This window comes from Apus apus, chromosome 5 (genome assembly GCF_020740795.1).
Source record: "Apus apus isolate bApuApu2 chromosome 5, bApuApu2.pri.cur, whole genome shotgun sequence".
Classification (NCBI taxonomy): domain Eukaryota; kingdom Metazoa; phylum Chordata; class Aves; order Apodiformes; family Apodidae; genus Apus; species Apus apus.
In genome coordinates this window covers 28,769,262-28,788,028 of record NC_067286.1, presented here as the reverse complement: position 1 = coordinate 28,788,028, position 18,767 = coordinate 28,769,262, and the positions used below count along the sequence as shown (strand labels likewise).

General features: G+C 42.9%; 1 protein-coding gene across 5 annotated transcripts in view; it reads right to left on the bottom strand.

Annotated features, from left to right (window-relative positions):
* Window positions 1-672: 672 nt before the first annotated feature.
* Window positions 673-18,767, bottom strand: part of DPF3 (double PHD fingers 3) — a 178,127-nt gene continuing 160,032 nt past the window's right edge. For all 5 annotated transcript variants that reach the window (XM_051620435.1, XM_051620440.1, XM_051620436.1 and 2 more), the window contains 3 exons: window positions 17,137-17,249; window positions 15,707-15,788; window positions 673-14,671 (listed from right to left, as the gene is read on the bottom strand). In XM_051620435.1, coding sequence (XP_051476395.1) covers window positions 14,601-14,671; window positions 15,707-15,788; window positions 17,137-17,249 — 266 coding nt within the window. In that variant the 3' untranslated portion in view covers window positions 673-14,600. The remainder of the gene's footprint in view (window positions 14,672-15,706; window positions 15,789-17,136; window positions 17,250-18,767) is intronic.

Sequence of the window (18,767 nt, the reverse complement as noted above, 5' to 3'; positions counted from 1 at the left end):
ATAGTTGTTTTTATATTATGGGCATCTGGCTACTAAGAGCTGGCTGAGATCACCAAATCACAAGCCGCTTTAGAGATGTCTGTTTGCGCACGCTGATCCCACTGTGATGTGATCCAGAAAAGTATTTGGATATGCACATTTCAGGGGGCAGGGGAAGAAAAACAATTTCTGGGCTGTGTGGTGAGGACCATTTGTTGCCTGTGCATGCAGCCATTTTCCAGTACCCCTCCTCTGGTACCCAAACCCACAACTTTCCAGTACTCCTTTTCCTCCACTTTTACATGAACAGACTCCCAGTGACCTCTGAGGTACTTTGTGACAAGAACAAAGGCAATCTAGCATATTACACAGTGGGCTCACTCATTAATCCTCCCCAATTACCACTCCTTTTGTAGCTACTCACGTCTGTGTGAATCATCACTTAGCCATGGCTTGGTGAATCCTCAGACACTTCAGCTTCAGTCACAGGTACTCCATTAGTTTATAATATATACTGGACTAGGTTGCTGACACCTTCTGTTTGCTGAATAAACTTTTAACATTCAGAGTCTTCCCACCAAGTTTGACCATCTCTTTTTGTTAGTACCAAAGCAAACAGGGAAGATTTCAGAAAGAGAGCTCTCCCCTCTCTTTCCACACATCTGTTTGGACACACAACAAAGGCTACAGGAGTGTTTTTTCTTGTACTTTTAATTGAAGTGATTTAATATAAAAAAAAGTACATACAAGTTCTAAACTCTTGTTTGCTGCCATTGTTTACACTTTTTCTAAGTTGCATCAGAATATTAGCTACGTAGGTAGTTAACACTGCTAACAAACTACAGTACAAGTTACTAATAACAGTACAAGATGCTTGGAATACATTCTTGCAAATGTGTATGAATACCAAAGAAATCCTGCAAAGTTGAGAGGTTTCCAACACACATTGCCCTCTTCTCTCAAACCCCTGTAGGATTTCACTCACGGGTTTCCTAACCACCAAAACACAGAAGGGCTGCTCCTTGGCCGGTGTAAGCTGTGGTAGCTCCATTAACATCCATGGAGCAATGTCAGTTTTCATAAGCAAAGGATGTGATTCACTCTGTGCTCAGATAGACACTTACAGATGAGGGAAGAAACATCATGCATGTTTCCATGCATGGCAAAGTGATGGGCCTTCTTGGTCAGTGCTGGCTTATAGCATTAAACAACCTATTTTTCTGAGGGTTTCAAGACTGATCTGTTTATCCTGGAAGAAATCAGATCAGGACGACTGAAGAACAGTTGAGAGCACCTTGACTTCTCATACCACTCTAGGTAAAGCTGGGCAAATTTCCCTCAAAAATTGCCAAGTTTTGAAGTGGAATAACCCACCCCATCACGTCTCCTCCCCCACAAAAGGCTGGCAAAACTATCAAGCACTTAATAAAACTGAGTGTGAGATAAGAGGAGCAAAGGTCCTTCACACAAGCCATGTCAAAACAAATCTCTACGTACACACATTGTAACGATACAGTCACTTCAGAGTTCAAAAGAACGGTTCACACTTTACAAAGGAGGGAAAGGGGGAAAAAAGAACACGAGAAGCTGTCCTTGCAATTATGTACCGGTTCCCAAACCTGTAACCTTAGTCTGTGGCCACCAAAAGTAAATTAATACCAAGCAGCATAGTGTAAACTCCAGTGAGGCCTCACAGGGGGTAGCAACAGGCAATCTGGAGGTAGCCTACATAGCTGAAAAGGAGTTTGAAAGGAATTCTCTCCTATTCTGGTACATTTACATAATCAAAGACACCGTGATAAAGATGCTACAGTGATGTGTCTCTCCAGCTCTCAGAGCCCATCTGCTTGCCAACCCAGGATCAGTCACAGAAGGGTTTTTTCTCTAATGTAAGTGTGATATCTGGGGTGCTCTTCAGGGAAGAGGCCTTGTTTTTTCCCTCATTCAGTTGTTCAGGCTTCCCTCTGTAGTTACAATGTGACTAACAGGACAATCAGTTTTATCTGAGACTGCTGAGCTTTTCTCACAAGCATCAATACAAAACCTCTTATCACTCTTGCCCAGAAGACCAAAATTCCAATGGCACACTTCAGTCAGCAGCATCCACAACTCCTCCAAGCTATTCACTGACTAGCATTACACTATTTTGGTTGGCAAACCCATGTCAAGGTTGGCTTTTCAATTCATCAGCACATTATGAAAAAACCAAACACCATTGACTCCAGCCTCAAGTAAAGACACAAAAGTCAAGTTCTGCTGCAAAGAGGGTAAAAGGGTATTTAAGGGATACAGAGGCTGGTATCTTGTGGAAAACGTGGTAGTGGATCAGAGTAAGAAAACTTCTTCAGATGTATTACCTTTGCATTGATTTGAATTTTTCTATTCATAGTAAGTTTTAAGTATTCCAGGTTTTCTCCAACCACATTGTCTTCGCACCACAGACAGTTATTGCATTACAAAAGCTACTATGATACAATCACTCAACATACACATGTACCTTGTATAGGAAGGGGTCTGTACCACCAGGAAGTCGGGAAGGTTCCAGCCCACATTTTGTTCTTTCCATAGGGGCAGGCAGATGCTGGTTAGGTGAGACAGATTTCACCTAGAGCACCCCCAGTGTTGAAAAGAAGGCTGTGAATATAGGAGCAGATAGAACCCTCAAGAACTAAACAGCAAGAAGAAAAAATGATAGAATATCCCCTGCTTTGTAGCTTACTAACTTGCTGGCTCTAAATCTCTCTCAGCTCAAATGATTTTATCTTGCAGAATGTGCAGAAGAAAGAGGTGTTCTTCCCCTGGGAATGCAGGGAACGGATGTGCTTTCTTAGTATTGCATAGAAGTTACCCAGTCCACCTGCTCTTCCTTGGTCCACTGTCTTTATAACAACAGTTCTTTTGCTTCAGTGGTTAGCTGGGAAGACAAGACTATTTAATTACAAACAAACTTCAAGGTCAAGGTATTAGAAGACTGGAAATAGATACCCTGCTACTTTTAAAACAAACAATGCATTGTCACTTAGTGCTTCTCTGAATCCTCTTTCCGCAGAGCAAAGCATCATGAGAGCAAGATTTCCATCAGTCCTGAGCTTGCACTGCCAGTTCTAGGAATTAAAATGTGTATAGGCTTTCACAGGCTTTGTCTCCCCTGCCAAAAAATGTTCCCTGCCCCCTAGAGAAGCCAGTTAATTCTGAATGTTTGCGTGATGTAGACCCTTCTGCACTTGGACCCTCAGTGGTTCATCAAGTGCTGCTACGCTGGCCACATACCAACCATCAGGAACATTTTTATCACTTTCTGTATTTCTTAAACTACGTACACTAAAAATGCAACTACATGAAAAAGACTTGAAAGCTGCTCTATCCCACACCCAAATGTACCCATTAGACTAGGAAAAAACACAGGAATGTACTCACTTCCTCAGAAAGACCTCAGAAGTCAAGTTGGGACCTTCTCCTGTTGTAGGATGTTTTTTCATCTTTATGCTGAGTCAAGCTTTAGCCCTGAACTGTTGTGTGTGTCACTGCCCTTGCACTGAAACAGCTTTGCACAAGAAACAAACCTCACTGATTTAATCACCACTGGATTGAGCATTGTCTCAGGTAGGAGACTCTCTGAAGACCAAAAGATCCTCTTGGGAACACTTGTCTAACAACTGTGTTTTCAGACTGCCCTGGACCTTCCATGACCCTTATAATACCTCTTCAGTTTTTTGCAGAAGGCTTTCAGGCCACAATCAGACAACAGGAGACAAGCCACAGAAATGGCTTGTCTGGACACAGACTATGGTTCCACCTCTCTAATGGTAAGGAGTAGGATGGGAAGATTCGAGGTGGCCTGTGGAGCTCAGAGATAGATATTGTTTAAAATTCCTTTTCACTTCAAAACTGAGGAGATTTGATAGCAAAATCAATAAGGTAGCTCAAATAAAAGCCCTCAAATTACTTTTTGAAGCCATTTTTAAGGATAAAACAGTGCCACATAAAGGAGCAAGCCTCTGAAGTCAGAACATGGTTCTTGGATGTTTTGCTCCCAGATTAAATTATTCTTAGAAGAAGAAGGAAAGTAACCTAAAAGCCTTTAGATTCTATTTTTAAATGAGAGGATGTTTTTCACTTAATTCTCTGTAACACAATAATACGAAAATAACTGAGGAAACCATGTAATCCCCCCATGGTCTGTGTTCTGTGTGCTCTTTTGAAGCTGCTGTGACTCCACTGCACTAAAAAAAGACATACATTATTCTGTAGCAATTGTCCATGACACTGAGGCTTACAACATAAATACTGCAATACCTCATCCAGTTTCTGTATGACACACCATGTTTTATTGCAGTGATGTCTCATAATAGATGAAGGTGCTGCAGGGTCCTTTTTGGCCAATTGCTATAGGACCCTGGAGTGCACTTTCATAAGGAGGGAATAACTCCTATGGGAAGGGAGTTAAGAGGAGGACTAGATGCCAGGAGAACCAGCTAAAGGCTTCACATGCAAACCTAGGCGAATATTTTCTGTGCCTCATCCTCCTCCCCAGCCCCTCCATTAACTGGAAGGTTGGTTTCCTCACTTGCAGATAATGCTGGATGCAAGGTAATGGAGCACAGCCCTGCTATGCGCAGCAGAATGCCTCTAAATCAAGAAGCCAGTGTTTTTTTGCCAATGTGACAGATTGAAAAATGCTTCTGGTACTTCCATGAGTGTGTTACTAAGCAACACTTTGGCTTCCAGGGAGTAGCCGTGCTGGATGTGATCTCATGTGCTGGCAGCCTGACCACGTTCCCAGCTGGAGCACTGGGGAAAGGAGGGTGAGCGTGCTGGCAGCAGGGCTCCATGGCTTCACTGCCTGTAAAACAGGTTCCTGCAAGATGAGCTTTAACCACAAAGGACAGATATCCCAGAGGTGACAATGGGTCTGCTCACAGGGTGGCTAAAAAAGCAAAGACATTGTCAGAACATACTGCTGGGAGAAAAGCAGAGCTTATAAGGTTTAAGCACCGCTCAGTAAACCTATGGCATATCCTGGTCATGCAAACTTTCCCTTCAGTCTGTTTCAGATCAAGTGATGCTGAAGGGGACTGTCTCCAGGGACAGATGCTAAAAATGATAGGAGCTGGAAAAGATTTCCATGTGGGGAGACAGAGAGATCAAAAAGACTGGAACAGATTAGAAGTGGGTAAGAGAGGAAAGGTTAGAGCTGAGTGAAGTGAGGTCTGATACAGAGGAGGAAAATCATGCACTGCTGTTCACTTTATCCTGATATAGCAGTAAGGGCTTGTTTACAGAGAATGAAAAGGCAATATGCTGAAAACTGATTAATCAAGTCCAAACTCCGTGGAGTTTGGGAGAAATTTGTCCTGGTTGCTGACTGCTCCATCATTATCTTTGCTAAGATTTCTCACTTACCTCTGGAACCTGTGACATGGCATCACAAGAACCTGACAGAACCAGAACTGACTGTAAACAGACCAGACTCATCTTGGACAGAAATACCTATTTTCTTACACGTGCTGGGTGGGCTCAACTGTTAAGCAGCACATGTCTTTTCATAGACACTTGACACCCTTTTGAAAAACAAGTAAGATTTTCTCCCTCTTCCTCCTTTTCCTTCAAGGTGAGTAACACTTGTTATAGGACTCTAGATCTATTCTTGATAGGTGAGCCATATTTACAGTAAATAACATGAATATTATACACAAATACATATATATTTGCATATATTTCTTAAAGTCTCTTTCTAAAAAAAGTCAATACTACAGCATCACACAGTAAGGCTCTACCAATGTATTAATGGGGATGTCACAATTTTGGATCGTTACTTAAGCGTATTAAAAGTGCACTTACAAATTGATGACATCACAGTTTTTATCTGAGAGATCCACTGTGATGTCACGGATTTATTCTCCTTCTGTTCCTCTTTTGAATAATGAGGACAACGTTGTGCCATAGTCAAATAAAGGATCCACAGCAGAGATCCTAACTCGGTCTTCCCTACCCCCAGTCTTAGCTGTTGATGTTTTTTCACTTCTAGTGAAAAAGGCACATGTACAACAAACACACACTCAGTCTGAAATGGCAGAGGAAGAAAAGGTGAAGCAATAATTTAACATGTACACAAACTTCTGGTTCCTAGGAGATCTGACTGTCTAGCACAGATGATAACTTACTTGAATGCTCTCAAACCTCTCTTTACATTGGCAATTCAATGGAATAATTTATTTCCAGGTCTGTCCCCATCACTGCCGACCCAGGCTGTGGTACTGGAAGAAAGAGTAAACAGGAGAACTGTTGATCTCTGCTGCAGCACAAAAAATCGAAAGCCATTGAGGTAAAGAGCATTTTTAAATAACTTTTTCTGACTACCAAAGTCTGTATGAACTACTGTGTGAACTTAATGCTGAGTTGGGATTAAATCAGCACAGAAGTCTGATTCCCTGCAATGACCAAGGGCATGTTGAACACTTCTAAGGGTGAGATGAAAGCTGATGGTAGAGTCTGGACCTCTCACTATTTCCAAATTGCTCAAGACTTTACAATCAGCTTTGATAAACACTGTCTCTGAAATCTGAAAATATGTGGCAAGAGAAGAAAAAAAAAAAAAAGAGAGAACGAACAACGAAGGGTAATCTGTAATGAAGCATAAAGGAGATAACACTTGGAAATTCCTCATGCACTTGCCTTCTCAAAAGGATGCAGGGGCACATCTCTTGTATTATATTCCTAAGAGAGCTACTGAGGAAGAGTACATTAGCCATAACATTCATGTCTTGTCCTTTGATTTTCAGCAGATACTTCCCTTTTAATGTTGCTGGCAAAGTTTGCACTGGCGGTGCACAGTGGACACCAAAATGCAGTCCTGAGGCCAGCAGCAGCAGATGTCTGGGCTGGAAACATATCTATGCTCCAGCAGAATTCATAGGCAGAGGGATTTCTGCCTTTCTGGCAGAATTCTTAAGGAATCTAAGGGAAATCCTTATCTGGATTTTCAGGACTGTAGGCACATGGTTCCTTGGTGAGAATTAGCAGTTTCAAAGTCTTATATGGCTACAGCAGGAAGAGTCCTATCCAAGGGGACAAAACTCCAGACTGTGGCATCTCATGCACAGGCAAGACATGTTAGCAAAGAACCTTCAGACTGCTACAAAAAGGAATTATCTCCTGATCAACAAATTCAATTATTCAAGACATGGAAAGGAGATGAACGTGAAATGGACTTGTCATTCTTTATCACTCTTTCAGAATACAAATAAAACCTGCCATTTCCTTTCATTTGCTTCTGAAAAGTAGGGAGAGAGGAAGTGTTTCCTGAGTCACTGTGGAGGTGAAACCTGTAGTTCATTACAATGAACTGAATCAGAAAGATAACTGGACTACAGGAGTCCGAAAGAAAATTGCAATACCTGAAAAACTGGCAATCTGGGGGTATGCAATGTGCTATTGTTAAGTGAATGTGTGCAAAGTCAGGTAAACTGAGCTGGAAAAAGTAGTTTCCTTATTTCAAACCAACAGTAACAACATATATTCTAAATGCATGGGTGACTACTATAATAATAGTTTACCTTTTCATCCAACATGGCAGAAATTCATGCCAAATATTACTAAGCTATTGGCTTGATTAACCAACTGAAAATACCTGGCATTCTCATTGAGATTTATGCAATAAGGTTTACCCTCTTATTGCATAATGGTAAACCCTAAAAACCCTTCTGTTCCCCAGAAGTGGTTGCTGTTGTTTACCTTCGCCCCCAGTTAACAGCAGTGGCAGGACTCACCAATCAGCCCAGCAGTGCAGCTGGAGAGACAGGATGGCCACACACCTCTCCTCTGCCATACACCAAGAGATGGCCTTTGGGACAGACAAATTGCACTCACACATCTTGCATCCTGGCTCCTTCACGACAGCCACCATCACCCACGGGCCAGGGACACTGCCTGGCAGCATCAGCCACTCTTGACCTTGTCCACAGCGCCGTGAGACCTGTGCCCAGCCAGCATTGCAAGGGACAGAGCTGGGACAGCACTAGTGCTCCCTCTGCAAAACCACTTCCCAGGCACAGAGACTTGATGCTTTGGCTCCAGTTGGTGGCAACAGCCCTGGTGGAAAGGAGGCAGCCTGAACCTGCACTGCCATGGGAATGTGACGGGGAGCAGGCTGGGCAGCTGTGCTCATAAATTGGTCCCCTTCAGACCAGAGACCCCTCCTCCTCTCCCCTCACCTCCAGAAAAACTGAGTTTATCTTATGTAAACTAGACTGGGGTTGATGCCTGCCCTGAAAAGCCATTTAACTACTGCTGGACCTGGAGGTTGTTCGTAATTCTATCACCATTGGAGATTGATTTGGCTGCCTGCCAGGCCCAAGTCCTGCCCTCTTTGACCAGAGGAGAAGCACCGCTGCAGTAACTAAAACTTTTAATTTCCTCTGCAGGGTCTTGGACCTTCGGCATCCACCTCCTGGCTCTTCACCTGGCCCTAAGCCCCTGGGCAGCTGGCAGAAATTAACAGTATAGGACAGGTGTTGACTCCACTTGCTCTGCTACAGCCCATGTCTGCAGCACTGCCACCAATGGTCGCATGCAGCACTGGCACACGGTTGGCAGGCTCCAAGTGCTGTACAAAAGCAGCCACGAATTTCCACCCTGCCTTTTCTCCAGAAGTGAGGCACAGAGAGTTTAGGTACCAGCCCACAGCAGTGCTGCAGTCCCTGTTGTAGGTGGACATAAACCCCACACTTTGTAACTCCACTCAGATGCGGTGAAATGTCACAGATCCAGATAACCTCACAGCAGCTCTGACTCCACGCCGGTGGGCAGCCTGGCACAGCCAGAACCTCTGCTGGATGGGCTCATCCCCTTTGGGTCAGCTGTTGTTAACTGAGGACCAGGTCTGTAAGTATCTCTGCCTGTTTGTCTGCAGGCTGTTTCTGCAGGCGCCTCTTGTTGTGGGGGCTGGGGCAGGAGAGGGACAACACCCACCCACTCCTGCCGCAGCACAGTGGTCACCCTGCCCGGCTGCCTCATGACAACTAACACACGCTGCCCTTGTCCTGCCGTGTAGTGTGCGATGCAAAGTATGAGCTACTAAGACCATAACAAACCCAGAACTGGCTAGAGAAAAGGACTTTCCTGTCCAGTCTGGCCCTTCTTCTCCACAGAACCTAATTTCACAAAAAATATAGAACAGTTTGACAGTTAAATTTTCATGTGAGTATCTTGTTCCAACCCAAAATTGATGAGATAATCTATCTTTTAATCACCTCCTCCATAAGATTTCCATTTTCTGTCCTCCCAGACTGGTACCAAATTGTTCCCAATATAGTCTCTGTTGCTTTGTCCAGTTTTTACATAGGGAAAACAGAAAGCATTTTCCCCTTCTGCTCAAAAAAAAACTTTTATAGACAAACAGTTGACACTGCCAACTTCAACAGACAGACAGCCAAGTAAGATTAACATGTCTCACTATAAAATGGTGCTCCTAGCACTGAAGGTTACATTTTTCTGGTTTATCATCTTCTCTTACTTTTAGATGAACCAGTTGCATCATGTTAAAGGATTCCTATTCCTCCATAGCTGCTAACTTTTTTTTAAGTAGATACTATAAAGGTTTCTCTAATGTAAGGTCTTGGTTTGTTGGATCTTAATTAACCAGATACACAGTGATGGATGTGGAATTAAATAGGAAAATTTGGAAACTTTCTTTTTGGATAGACCTGAAATACTTTTGAACCCCACATTAAATGTTTTGTGTCAAATTGAGTCTATTTAATTATTTTATTTTTAAATTAAAATAACTTTGAAATTCAAATATCGAAATGATTCATTATATAAAAAAAAATGAAACAAGCATTTTCAACCCTTCTACTTATTCTCCCCATATTTTTTGTATAAAATAATTTGCCAGATTAAACTTGGTTATGTGAATAATTGTGGTTCTCTTAGAAGCACTTACATAAATAAATAAATAGATAAATAGATAAGTTATTCCATGCAGAAAAACCATGCCCAGCTCCACCCGGAATTTCCTTGTGCATGATGCACACTAACCCTCTGGCAGTAACAAGCTTAATTAATATTCCTTTCTACCCCCATCCACTCCTCACCTCCCAAATAACCCTTGCTGAGACACATGCTGTAGGTGTAAAGAACACGCAACAGCCTCACAGCGCTGTGCAGTGTGGGAGAGTCTTCCTTTGTGGCAGGATTTACTAAGCTCTTTTTAAAGAAAGTTGAGAAATAGTTATTTCAAAGCTATTTAGAGCAGTATTTCAAAAGAACACACTTTAACAGGAGCTTTCCTAGCTCAAGAATTGGCCTAAGGTACTTTTACAGAAATGCTGTAAACTCAGTCCAAAGACACATCTACGGATACACAGTTTGGAGACACAATGGGACTCATCCTGCATTTCTTAAAGGTATTGCCTTTTCTGAGCTATAGGGGGAGGCTCTTTGACAGTAACACAAGCTTACCTCCTCAGGGGTACAACTTGGATGGACCCCTTTTTTGTGACTATTTCTCCACACCTCTGGGTTCAACACCTCCCCTCCCCAGCCAGTCTACCATGAGGATGAAAACTGGGAAACACAGCACACAAATGCTGTGGAGAGAAAGCCAGGACCAAGCCATGATTTCATGCAATACAGTCTGAATTGTTCAGTCTCTGGAACAGCCTGAGGTAGCTAACACCAATGTAGCTGCTATCAGGGGAATGAAGGAGGTAACACACAATTTACTGCATCAGTAAAGGTGATTTTCTGTAAATTATGTTTTTAACCCAAATTGGGTTAAAAATGAGATTAATCATATGAACATGTTTAACATGCTTTAAGGCCATTATACAGACACAGCTTGTATTGAATACATCCTCTCCCACAGTAAACATCTGGTTTTATAATAAGGACAGGAAGAACAATTACATCACCTAGCCTGACTTCCTCTATAACACAGGTCTTTTTCAGTCAGACACCTCTGTAATTAAAATTGTGCTTAATTAAAATACATCTTCTGGGAAGCTGCCTTTTCTTGATTTGAAGACTTCAAGGAATGTAGACGATCTACCACCTACCATGGTAGTTTACCCTGATTTGAGCTAAAATATCACTTGCGTTGCCCACACAGAAGAGTTTTGAAATATGCCAGAGGCTGATCACCTCAAGGGCTGCCAACAAACTAGAACATCCTGCAGTAGAAAGGGAGAGAAGCACAGGAAGCCTGAGTCCTCAAGTTGTTCCCTGCCCAGACCCAGTCGCTGCTATGAGCAGTTTCAAGATTTGCCTCACAGCAGAAGGAGTCGCCCAAGTAGCTCACACCAACAGTTGTGCAGGAAGGGTGTCCCCAAGGGGGTGACAAGGAATCAGTGCTCAGAGTTTTTAAACCCTTCCTCACCCCAATGTCTGCGCCTCTGCACATTGCAGTAAAGTGGGTACAGCAGCGTTCAGTTGGTGGAGCGATTAATCTTTCTAAAATGTGGCAGGCGTACAATTCTGAATGCAAGAAAACATGCCACTGGGAGGCCTGTCCCAGACTGAGCTAGTGAAGAAGGGATAGTGTAGCTGGAGGAAGTTCTCAGTGTGGGAGAGATGTGCTGCCAAAGTTCCCTGGAGCTGCCTGGCTACACAGCAACACAGACCAAAGCTGGAGAGAGGAAACGCAGCTGGACCACTGCAGGTAAGTGCCCTGTTGCACTGGTCTCAAATGGCAAACAGCACTCTGCTGCTGAAGCTCTAGCAATCTCTCCTTCCATCATACCTCATTGGTGGTGAAACTTCAGCAAGGCCGCTGAGGAATATTTCCTAACATGAAAGACACTGTTGACTGCAGAATGGTTGTGGAGGGAGAAAACAGCACTATGGATCCAAACCTCAAAACAGGAAAGCAGGTGTGTGTGCAGAACACAGCTCATCTAGAGCTGTCTCCATCCCGGGGATGGGGAGCAGTGACTTCCTGCACCAGCCTGTCCCACCAGCAGGGCTATGTGAGACTTAACACGATTAGCCACTGCTGCCTCCCTAACACACTGGCTAAAACAATATGCATTTTCCTCTCTATTTGATAATGCAGACATTGTCCTACCCCTCTCCCGAGGCCAATGCAAATGCCAGGAAACCGGAAGAAAATGGCTCTTTTCATGACAGAGCCCCTTAAGCCCAGCAGGCCTGGTGGCTGAGCACCAGCCTGACTGCAAACCCACCTCTGCTGCTTCCACTGCCAGCACCTCCTCAACACTTTCCTCCAGTGCACACACTTCTCAGCTCCTGTCCCTCTTGCCAAAACACTCGCTTTCCATGAGAAAAGCCCAGCAGTGTCCTGGTGAATACACACCTGCATTTCTGGCCACAGCAGCACCAGGACTTTGTATTGGCCTGAACTGTGTCATGGTCCCAAAGTGCCAGGTCAGCAGGGTTTGACCATGCCAACAGATGGGTGCAAATGCTCATGCAGATGAGCTGTGGTCCCTAAATGCTCCCCAGGGCCAGGGCAGTTCTAAGCTTGGAGGAAGACACTTCCTTTTACAGTTTTCCTAGAGCTTTTTCCCAACAGGTACCACACACCCAATGCAGTTCCACAGGCTCCTGCTTTACCCTCCCCTCACCTGATGCTCAAATTTCTTTATACTCCTGGCTTATCTGAGGGACCATCACATGGAAAGCCTAAGGTATTTAATTAATTTCACGGGAAGCCAGTGAAGCTGCTTTGGGATGGATTTGGTCCAATACAACTAGGATAAATACTTTCCAAACCCCAGTAAAGCTATTTCCTAACAGGTTAAAACACTCCTACTGCAGCCTGAGATGAGGCTGTGACAGGACGTGGGAGAATCCGGTGGCTGATGTGGCCACGTTCAGTGTGCAAGCTGAACAAAATGCAGAAGATGAAGAAACTATCTAAGTAATGAGGGAAAGTGCATTAGGTCAGCATAGTTCATTCTAACTAAGAGTAATTAGCAGGAGATGGAAGAAAAATTATCTCACCCATGTACTTTCCCCATGTCCTTTCAAATGTTCAGGGACATTTAATTTTGTGGAAAAGTTTCAACCAATACAAATATGCCAAATATAATCTTCAGTGTCCTTACCTATATGTACAGGCAACTTGAGCCACATGCTGCTTGGGGCTCTCATAAATTTATATTATAAACCCACTTAAAACTATGCATAGAAAGTAATATATATTATACCCAAGAAAATTGTCATTCTGGGCTACTTGGCAGTTTGGGGAGTTGCAGGTTTTTAACCTTAAAGATGTATCTGGTAGAATTTCTTTAATGTACTCATCCTCCTAGTGATATCTTAAATTGTTCTGAGATTGAACTGTAATCATATTTTTTTCAATTGTTGCTCTTGCTTAATGTTTCTCCACTTCACATGTAGAGGTTTGTTTAAATAAAGTACAAATACTTCTATTTAAATTTTAAAATAATTATGGAAATCTTTGTTTGCATAATAGGTTCATTAAATTATTCCCTTCTTTAGAGCTGGGGAAGTTTTCTTGCCATATTATCATGTTTGCCAAAAATGCATCTGTAGAGAATTCGGGGGAAAAATTATTTGAAAATTCAACTAGACTTGATAATTACTTTAATAAAAAACAGTAACACTTTGGAAATGCTGGGAGTGCTTATTAGGCAATCCCTGGAATAAAATTCAGCTTTTAAGTTGCAGAACATCTTAGTTTAGAGATTTAAAAAAATTAATCAAAAGTGCTTCATTTGACTCTAAGCCAAAGTTGTTCCTTTTTGCCTCTTTAGATTTCTCAGAAAACTGAAAATCCTACTTTTTATTATCAACTTCAGGTGACATTTTTCATTTGTTCAGTTTTCTGAGCTAAGCAGCAAGTTAGTTGCACACATAACCATTCACAGTTTTCTGAACAAAAATAAAATTAAGAGTCTAGATTGCATGCTGGCACTGCAGTGGGACAGTGTGCCCAAATATTCCGAACTACCAAAGACAGTAGACTTTTCTAAGCTCCTGTCTGTGTGCATACCAGTAGCGTTCTTCCTTCTGAGATACTAAAACCAGATTTCTGAACAGCTGCCAAATCAAAGCATTTGATCCAAGGAAGAAAGTGTCGCCCCCCCAAAAAATTTTATCAGTTCTTCTCTCAGTGACAAGGTGTTGTTGATGACCTGGGAAGTACTGAACTAAGGCAACTCTCAAAGCTCCCTATGAATACAGAGTGGTTGCGGTAAAGAGATTTCCAGTCAAGCCTGTGAAGAGAAACAACTGGTACTGCTCCCAGCCAAAGTACTCACCAGTAATTCCTTGGGAGATATCTTATTATTTCTTTAAAAAGAAGACTAAACAGAAAGCACAAGGCCACAAAAAATTGACTTCTCCATGTCAATAAATTAACAGTCCCCCTTCTATAATGCATGTGAGCCTGTAATGGCAAGCAGCAACCATGCAGAGCAGTGAAGAGATTTCATCCGGAGCATCGGACAAGTACACGATCCTTCTAGTAGAGCTCAGGAGGTACAGCATTAGTGACAGTGAATACTACAGATACCTCTTCCTGTATTTGAGTGTCCATTTGTTTTGATGTGGGTTGTGTCTTTGTGTTCTGGATGGAAATAATGTGCTGGTATGGCAACACTAGGAGCAAAGTGTTTCTTGACTGCTGGAGTTCCTCAGGCTTGGAAGCCAAAAGCTGATGCTCTCTCTCTGAGCAGCTCCCGGCACAAATGACAACTCCAGCTCCCTGCAAATGAAGAAATTCTTCTTACAGGAATGACATCAAATCCAGGCACTCAGAGTTTACGTCAAGGTCGGCTTGAACAGGATATTAAATATTCCTAACACTGGAATTGCCTGTATTTTTCTGAAGCAACTCTGCTGCCCTTGGTGTTGTGTACGTAGCCTCTCTACACAAGTTACAACACAGCTGGGGTGTACATTTGCCACTGCGTGTTCTCATACATTCAGTACACCACTTCCCAGTCAAACAGAAACCTCTAGCTAATTATTAGCTTAATTTCAAAATTTTGCTCTCCTGATTTAATTTCCTCTTTATCAAAGTTACAAACATTTTGCTTCTGAACTCATGATTGATTTGTAATTACTCTTGTCTCTCCCCTCATGTAAACCACAGCCATTTGCACTTGCATGTCTCCTTCTCCAATTCTACTGCTCTCTGCAGATTTCAGTCAGAGAATCAATAATGGTAAGGGACTAGCTCCTCTGCTCCACAGCCAAGTGACAAATTACAACCAGTTGCAGTATATTCAGATTGAATCCCCTGCAGAGGACATAACTACATACCAAATGTAATACAGACCATAAAACTCTCACCCTTCCGAGGCACAGACAGACCAGAAAACAAGGAAAGTCATTCCTTTTAATCCAGTCTCCTCACAACAGACTCTCAGCTATTCCAGAGAGGACCTCCCTATCTGAGGCTTTCTCTCTAGGCCTTTGACTTGTTCTTCCTAAGTCCAAAGGCACAGTTCTCAGGAACTCAGTTCACTAAACTGACGTGTCTAATGCCATCTGGAACATCCAAACATACCAATGACCCACAAAAGAGCAATGTTCTGTAAGAGGAGGTAGACACCAGGCAAGATTGAATAGGACATCTCAGATGACACTAGACCTCCATGTCTGTTAATTTTATTTCCAGTGCTACCTGCCTCTGCTTTGCTACTGCTTCCTTAGCCCAAGCCACCTTTCTGAAACTCTTTCCTTCTCCACAAGGACTTCATTGTGATTTTCAAAGCAGACTTCCAACATATGTTACCTTCTGGGGGCTCAAAGACCGGTGGGTTCAAGCAATACATGTGATAGCCACGGTCACAGTCATCACAGAAGAGCAGCTGGTCCTGAGGCAGGGTTGTTGGGGAGACAGTAGGGAAACAGGGAGAGAAGGAGAGGAGAAGAGAGAGAAAAAATTATGTAAATTAGTCTCTTGCCAAGATGAAAACATAGGCATGGTAACCAGCAGAGTTCAGCTAGGAACACTGAGCTGAAACATAGAGACTAAGACTACTGGGAATGTAAAAGACTACAGGAATCATGTTTGTGCATCCATGATCAACCACCATATTTCTGAGAGGCCACAAAGAGTCCTGCTCATCAAAAAGGCAATTCAGTTTCTAACTTGAAAATCTCTCTGCAGCAGTGGAGAACTTCCTCCTGGCCTTATGATGCAGGAGCAAAAGTTTTTAGGCCAGTGTTATGCTCTTCTGAGAGAAGAGGACAGGCTTTGCTGGGCTCCAATGTGACCAGATGCTGGATCTCATCCTTTCAGGGAAAACCTTTCTCATCAAAAGCATGGAATCAAAACTCAGCTGAGTAAATGCCCTGTGAAACAGATGGAAATTACATTATCCCACCATGTGGTCTTCAGCTCTTTCATATATCTGGGGGGAAAAAAGCTGCTCTGAAGTATCCCATGATTTCTAACACATAACAGCTCCCTGTTTTTAGAGTTCTGTATTTATTGCTGAAGCAAAAAAAAAATAATAAAAAACCCTCAGGCTTCAAAATTATTCTGCTATAGGGAATACAGTGTTAGCTAATTGCCTCCAAAGTTCTCTTGTGACTGTAAATTCTCCAAGTTTCTCAAAGACTATCAAGGACCCTTAGCATCAGATTTTAACTGAAAACCCCACAGAGAGGACCCAGTTCAGCTGCAGGCTTTGGATCATGGTTTGGAAACTACTGGGATAGATGATTAGGTGACTAGAGAGAGGCCTAGCCATCCCAGTTCAAATATTTTCATGTTTTCCAAGTCTTGTAATTAAGTTGAAAAATCATGCCAAAAAAGTAAACAACATCAGGGACAGAAGAAACATACCTGCCATCTCTCAGGTTTTCAGCCGTGCACATCTGTTCCTAACTACTCTGTTGGAGATACTATTCTCTTGCAGCTCCCTGTGACATGAGTTTATGGAGTCCAGTACATTTCTATTGAATAAGCATACGAACCACAAGTATCACCATCTTAAGTGGCACTGTATGATACCTGTGGTAATTTCAGCAGAGAACAGTGGCTGAACAGAAGCCCTGGGGAGAAGCCTGTGTCTGCTCTCAGGAGTGGCTTTTCCTGGCGGTGTATGGAAGCAGCAGGAAAGTCATGGCCCACACCATCGCCACGTGCTTCTCAAGGGTGGGCATGAGGGTAGCTTGCAGTGATGCTTATTTGCATGAAAAGGTAAATGAACTCACATCGTTCTCAGAGGTCCCACAAAGGCTGCAGGATTTGCACTCAATGCACTGCCACTGATAGGTTTTAACAGCCTCAGTCATGTTTGTGGTGAACTGCAGGCAGGTCGGGTGTCCTGAGGAAGATCGGAAACAACTGTCATTGTTAAGGCTCATTTATCACTTGTTAATTAATCGGTATTAAATTTGGGAACAAAACGCACATGGACATGGACTGATCACAACATGGGCTGCAACTAACAGATACCAAAGAGGAAAGCAGGCATTAACCCTTTCGCTGCCGGGCACAAGAGAAAATCAGAGTCATCCCCACCCATTCCCCATTGGCAAAGCAGTTTTATTCAGAGCTCTTAAAAACAGTTTGGCTTTGGGTTTGTTTTTCTGTGGGGCTTTTTTTGAAAGAAAACAAGAGAAAGGATGAAATCAGAAACAAACCCAATTTCAGAGAGAGCCCATCCCTCTTAACAGAAATTGAACTACAGTTTCAATTAACGTTGTTTCGACCGGACTGAAGGACCTGGTGGAAATGAGGTTATTCTCCATTTCAGAGCTTCCCTGCCTGGTGTCCAAATGGGTAGAGCAATTCTGTAAACTTTGCTTAAATGGAAGCAGTAGCATACAGAGAAGAAGCAAGACAAGATGGAGGGATACAGCTTTTATTTTTTTAAGAGCTCTGCCACTGAAGTTGGTTGGCACAGAAGAAACCAAATTGCACAGCTATCTTTCCAGGATCAAAACAAGAAACCAAAAGGAAAAAAAACCCAAGCCAACTCCCACAATGAACTAAATGAAAGGAATAAAGAAAGGAAAGCTAGCAGAACAGTCACATCTAATTGGGAAGGACAGATTGCCAGAGTTACAACCCCCGACCCTACATGCGTGTCGACTCCAGCTTTGCAAAACAGCGGTATCACAGTAGCAGGGTCAGCAATGGGCTTTCTGGAGGGGAAAATACAAACAAACAAACCAAAGGTAGGATCAGTGTTCCTTCTGCAAAACAGAACAAGAAAAATATACTGCTGAAATAAAGTACTGTACTCCCAAACCACCCCTGTCAGGCTGAGGCAGTCCCTAAGCCACCTGCAATAAACTACTTCTTGCCTTCTTGAAAAGTCCTGTATTTAGCATCCCTCTCTGATACTCAGGAGTACTAACAGGGTGCACAGGGATGTGGGACAGGGACAGCCACTTGCTCATCTATAGAAAAACTAGAAATACAGGTAGGTACATCCAGCACTACTGCACTCTACTTCTAGAAATTTACACTGGCAGGTGCGTGGGGTTTTTTCACCTCCAGCCAACCTGCTGTTCTTAGATTTCACCCAGTGGGTAGGAAAAAATCTTGTCTAGCTCCACCAGCCTAAATGTCTTTTTAAGAGTGGAGAAAGAAACACTGCTTCTCCAGTAAGATCAAAATGGCACAGCTACAGTAGATGTGGGCATAGATGCACCATCTTCATTACCAGACCTATCAGCAGCATTTTGCTGTGTCGTCACATCACACCTACCACCCTACAAGAAGCTTCTATATTTTCTAGCCAGTAAAGAAAACAGTTGCTAAGAATTGCTGGGTAAGGCAATAATGCTGTAGGGAATGCATCTCTTTTTTGTCCCCACGATACCACCAAATGGTG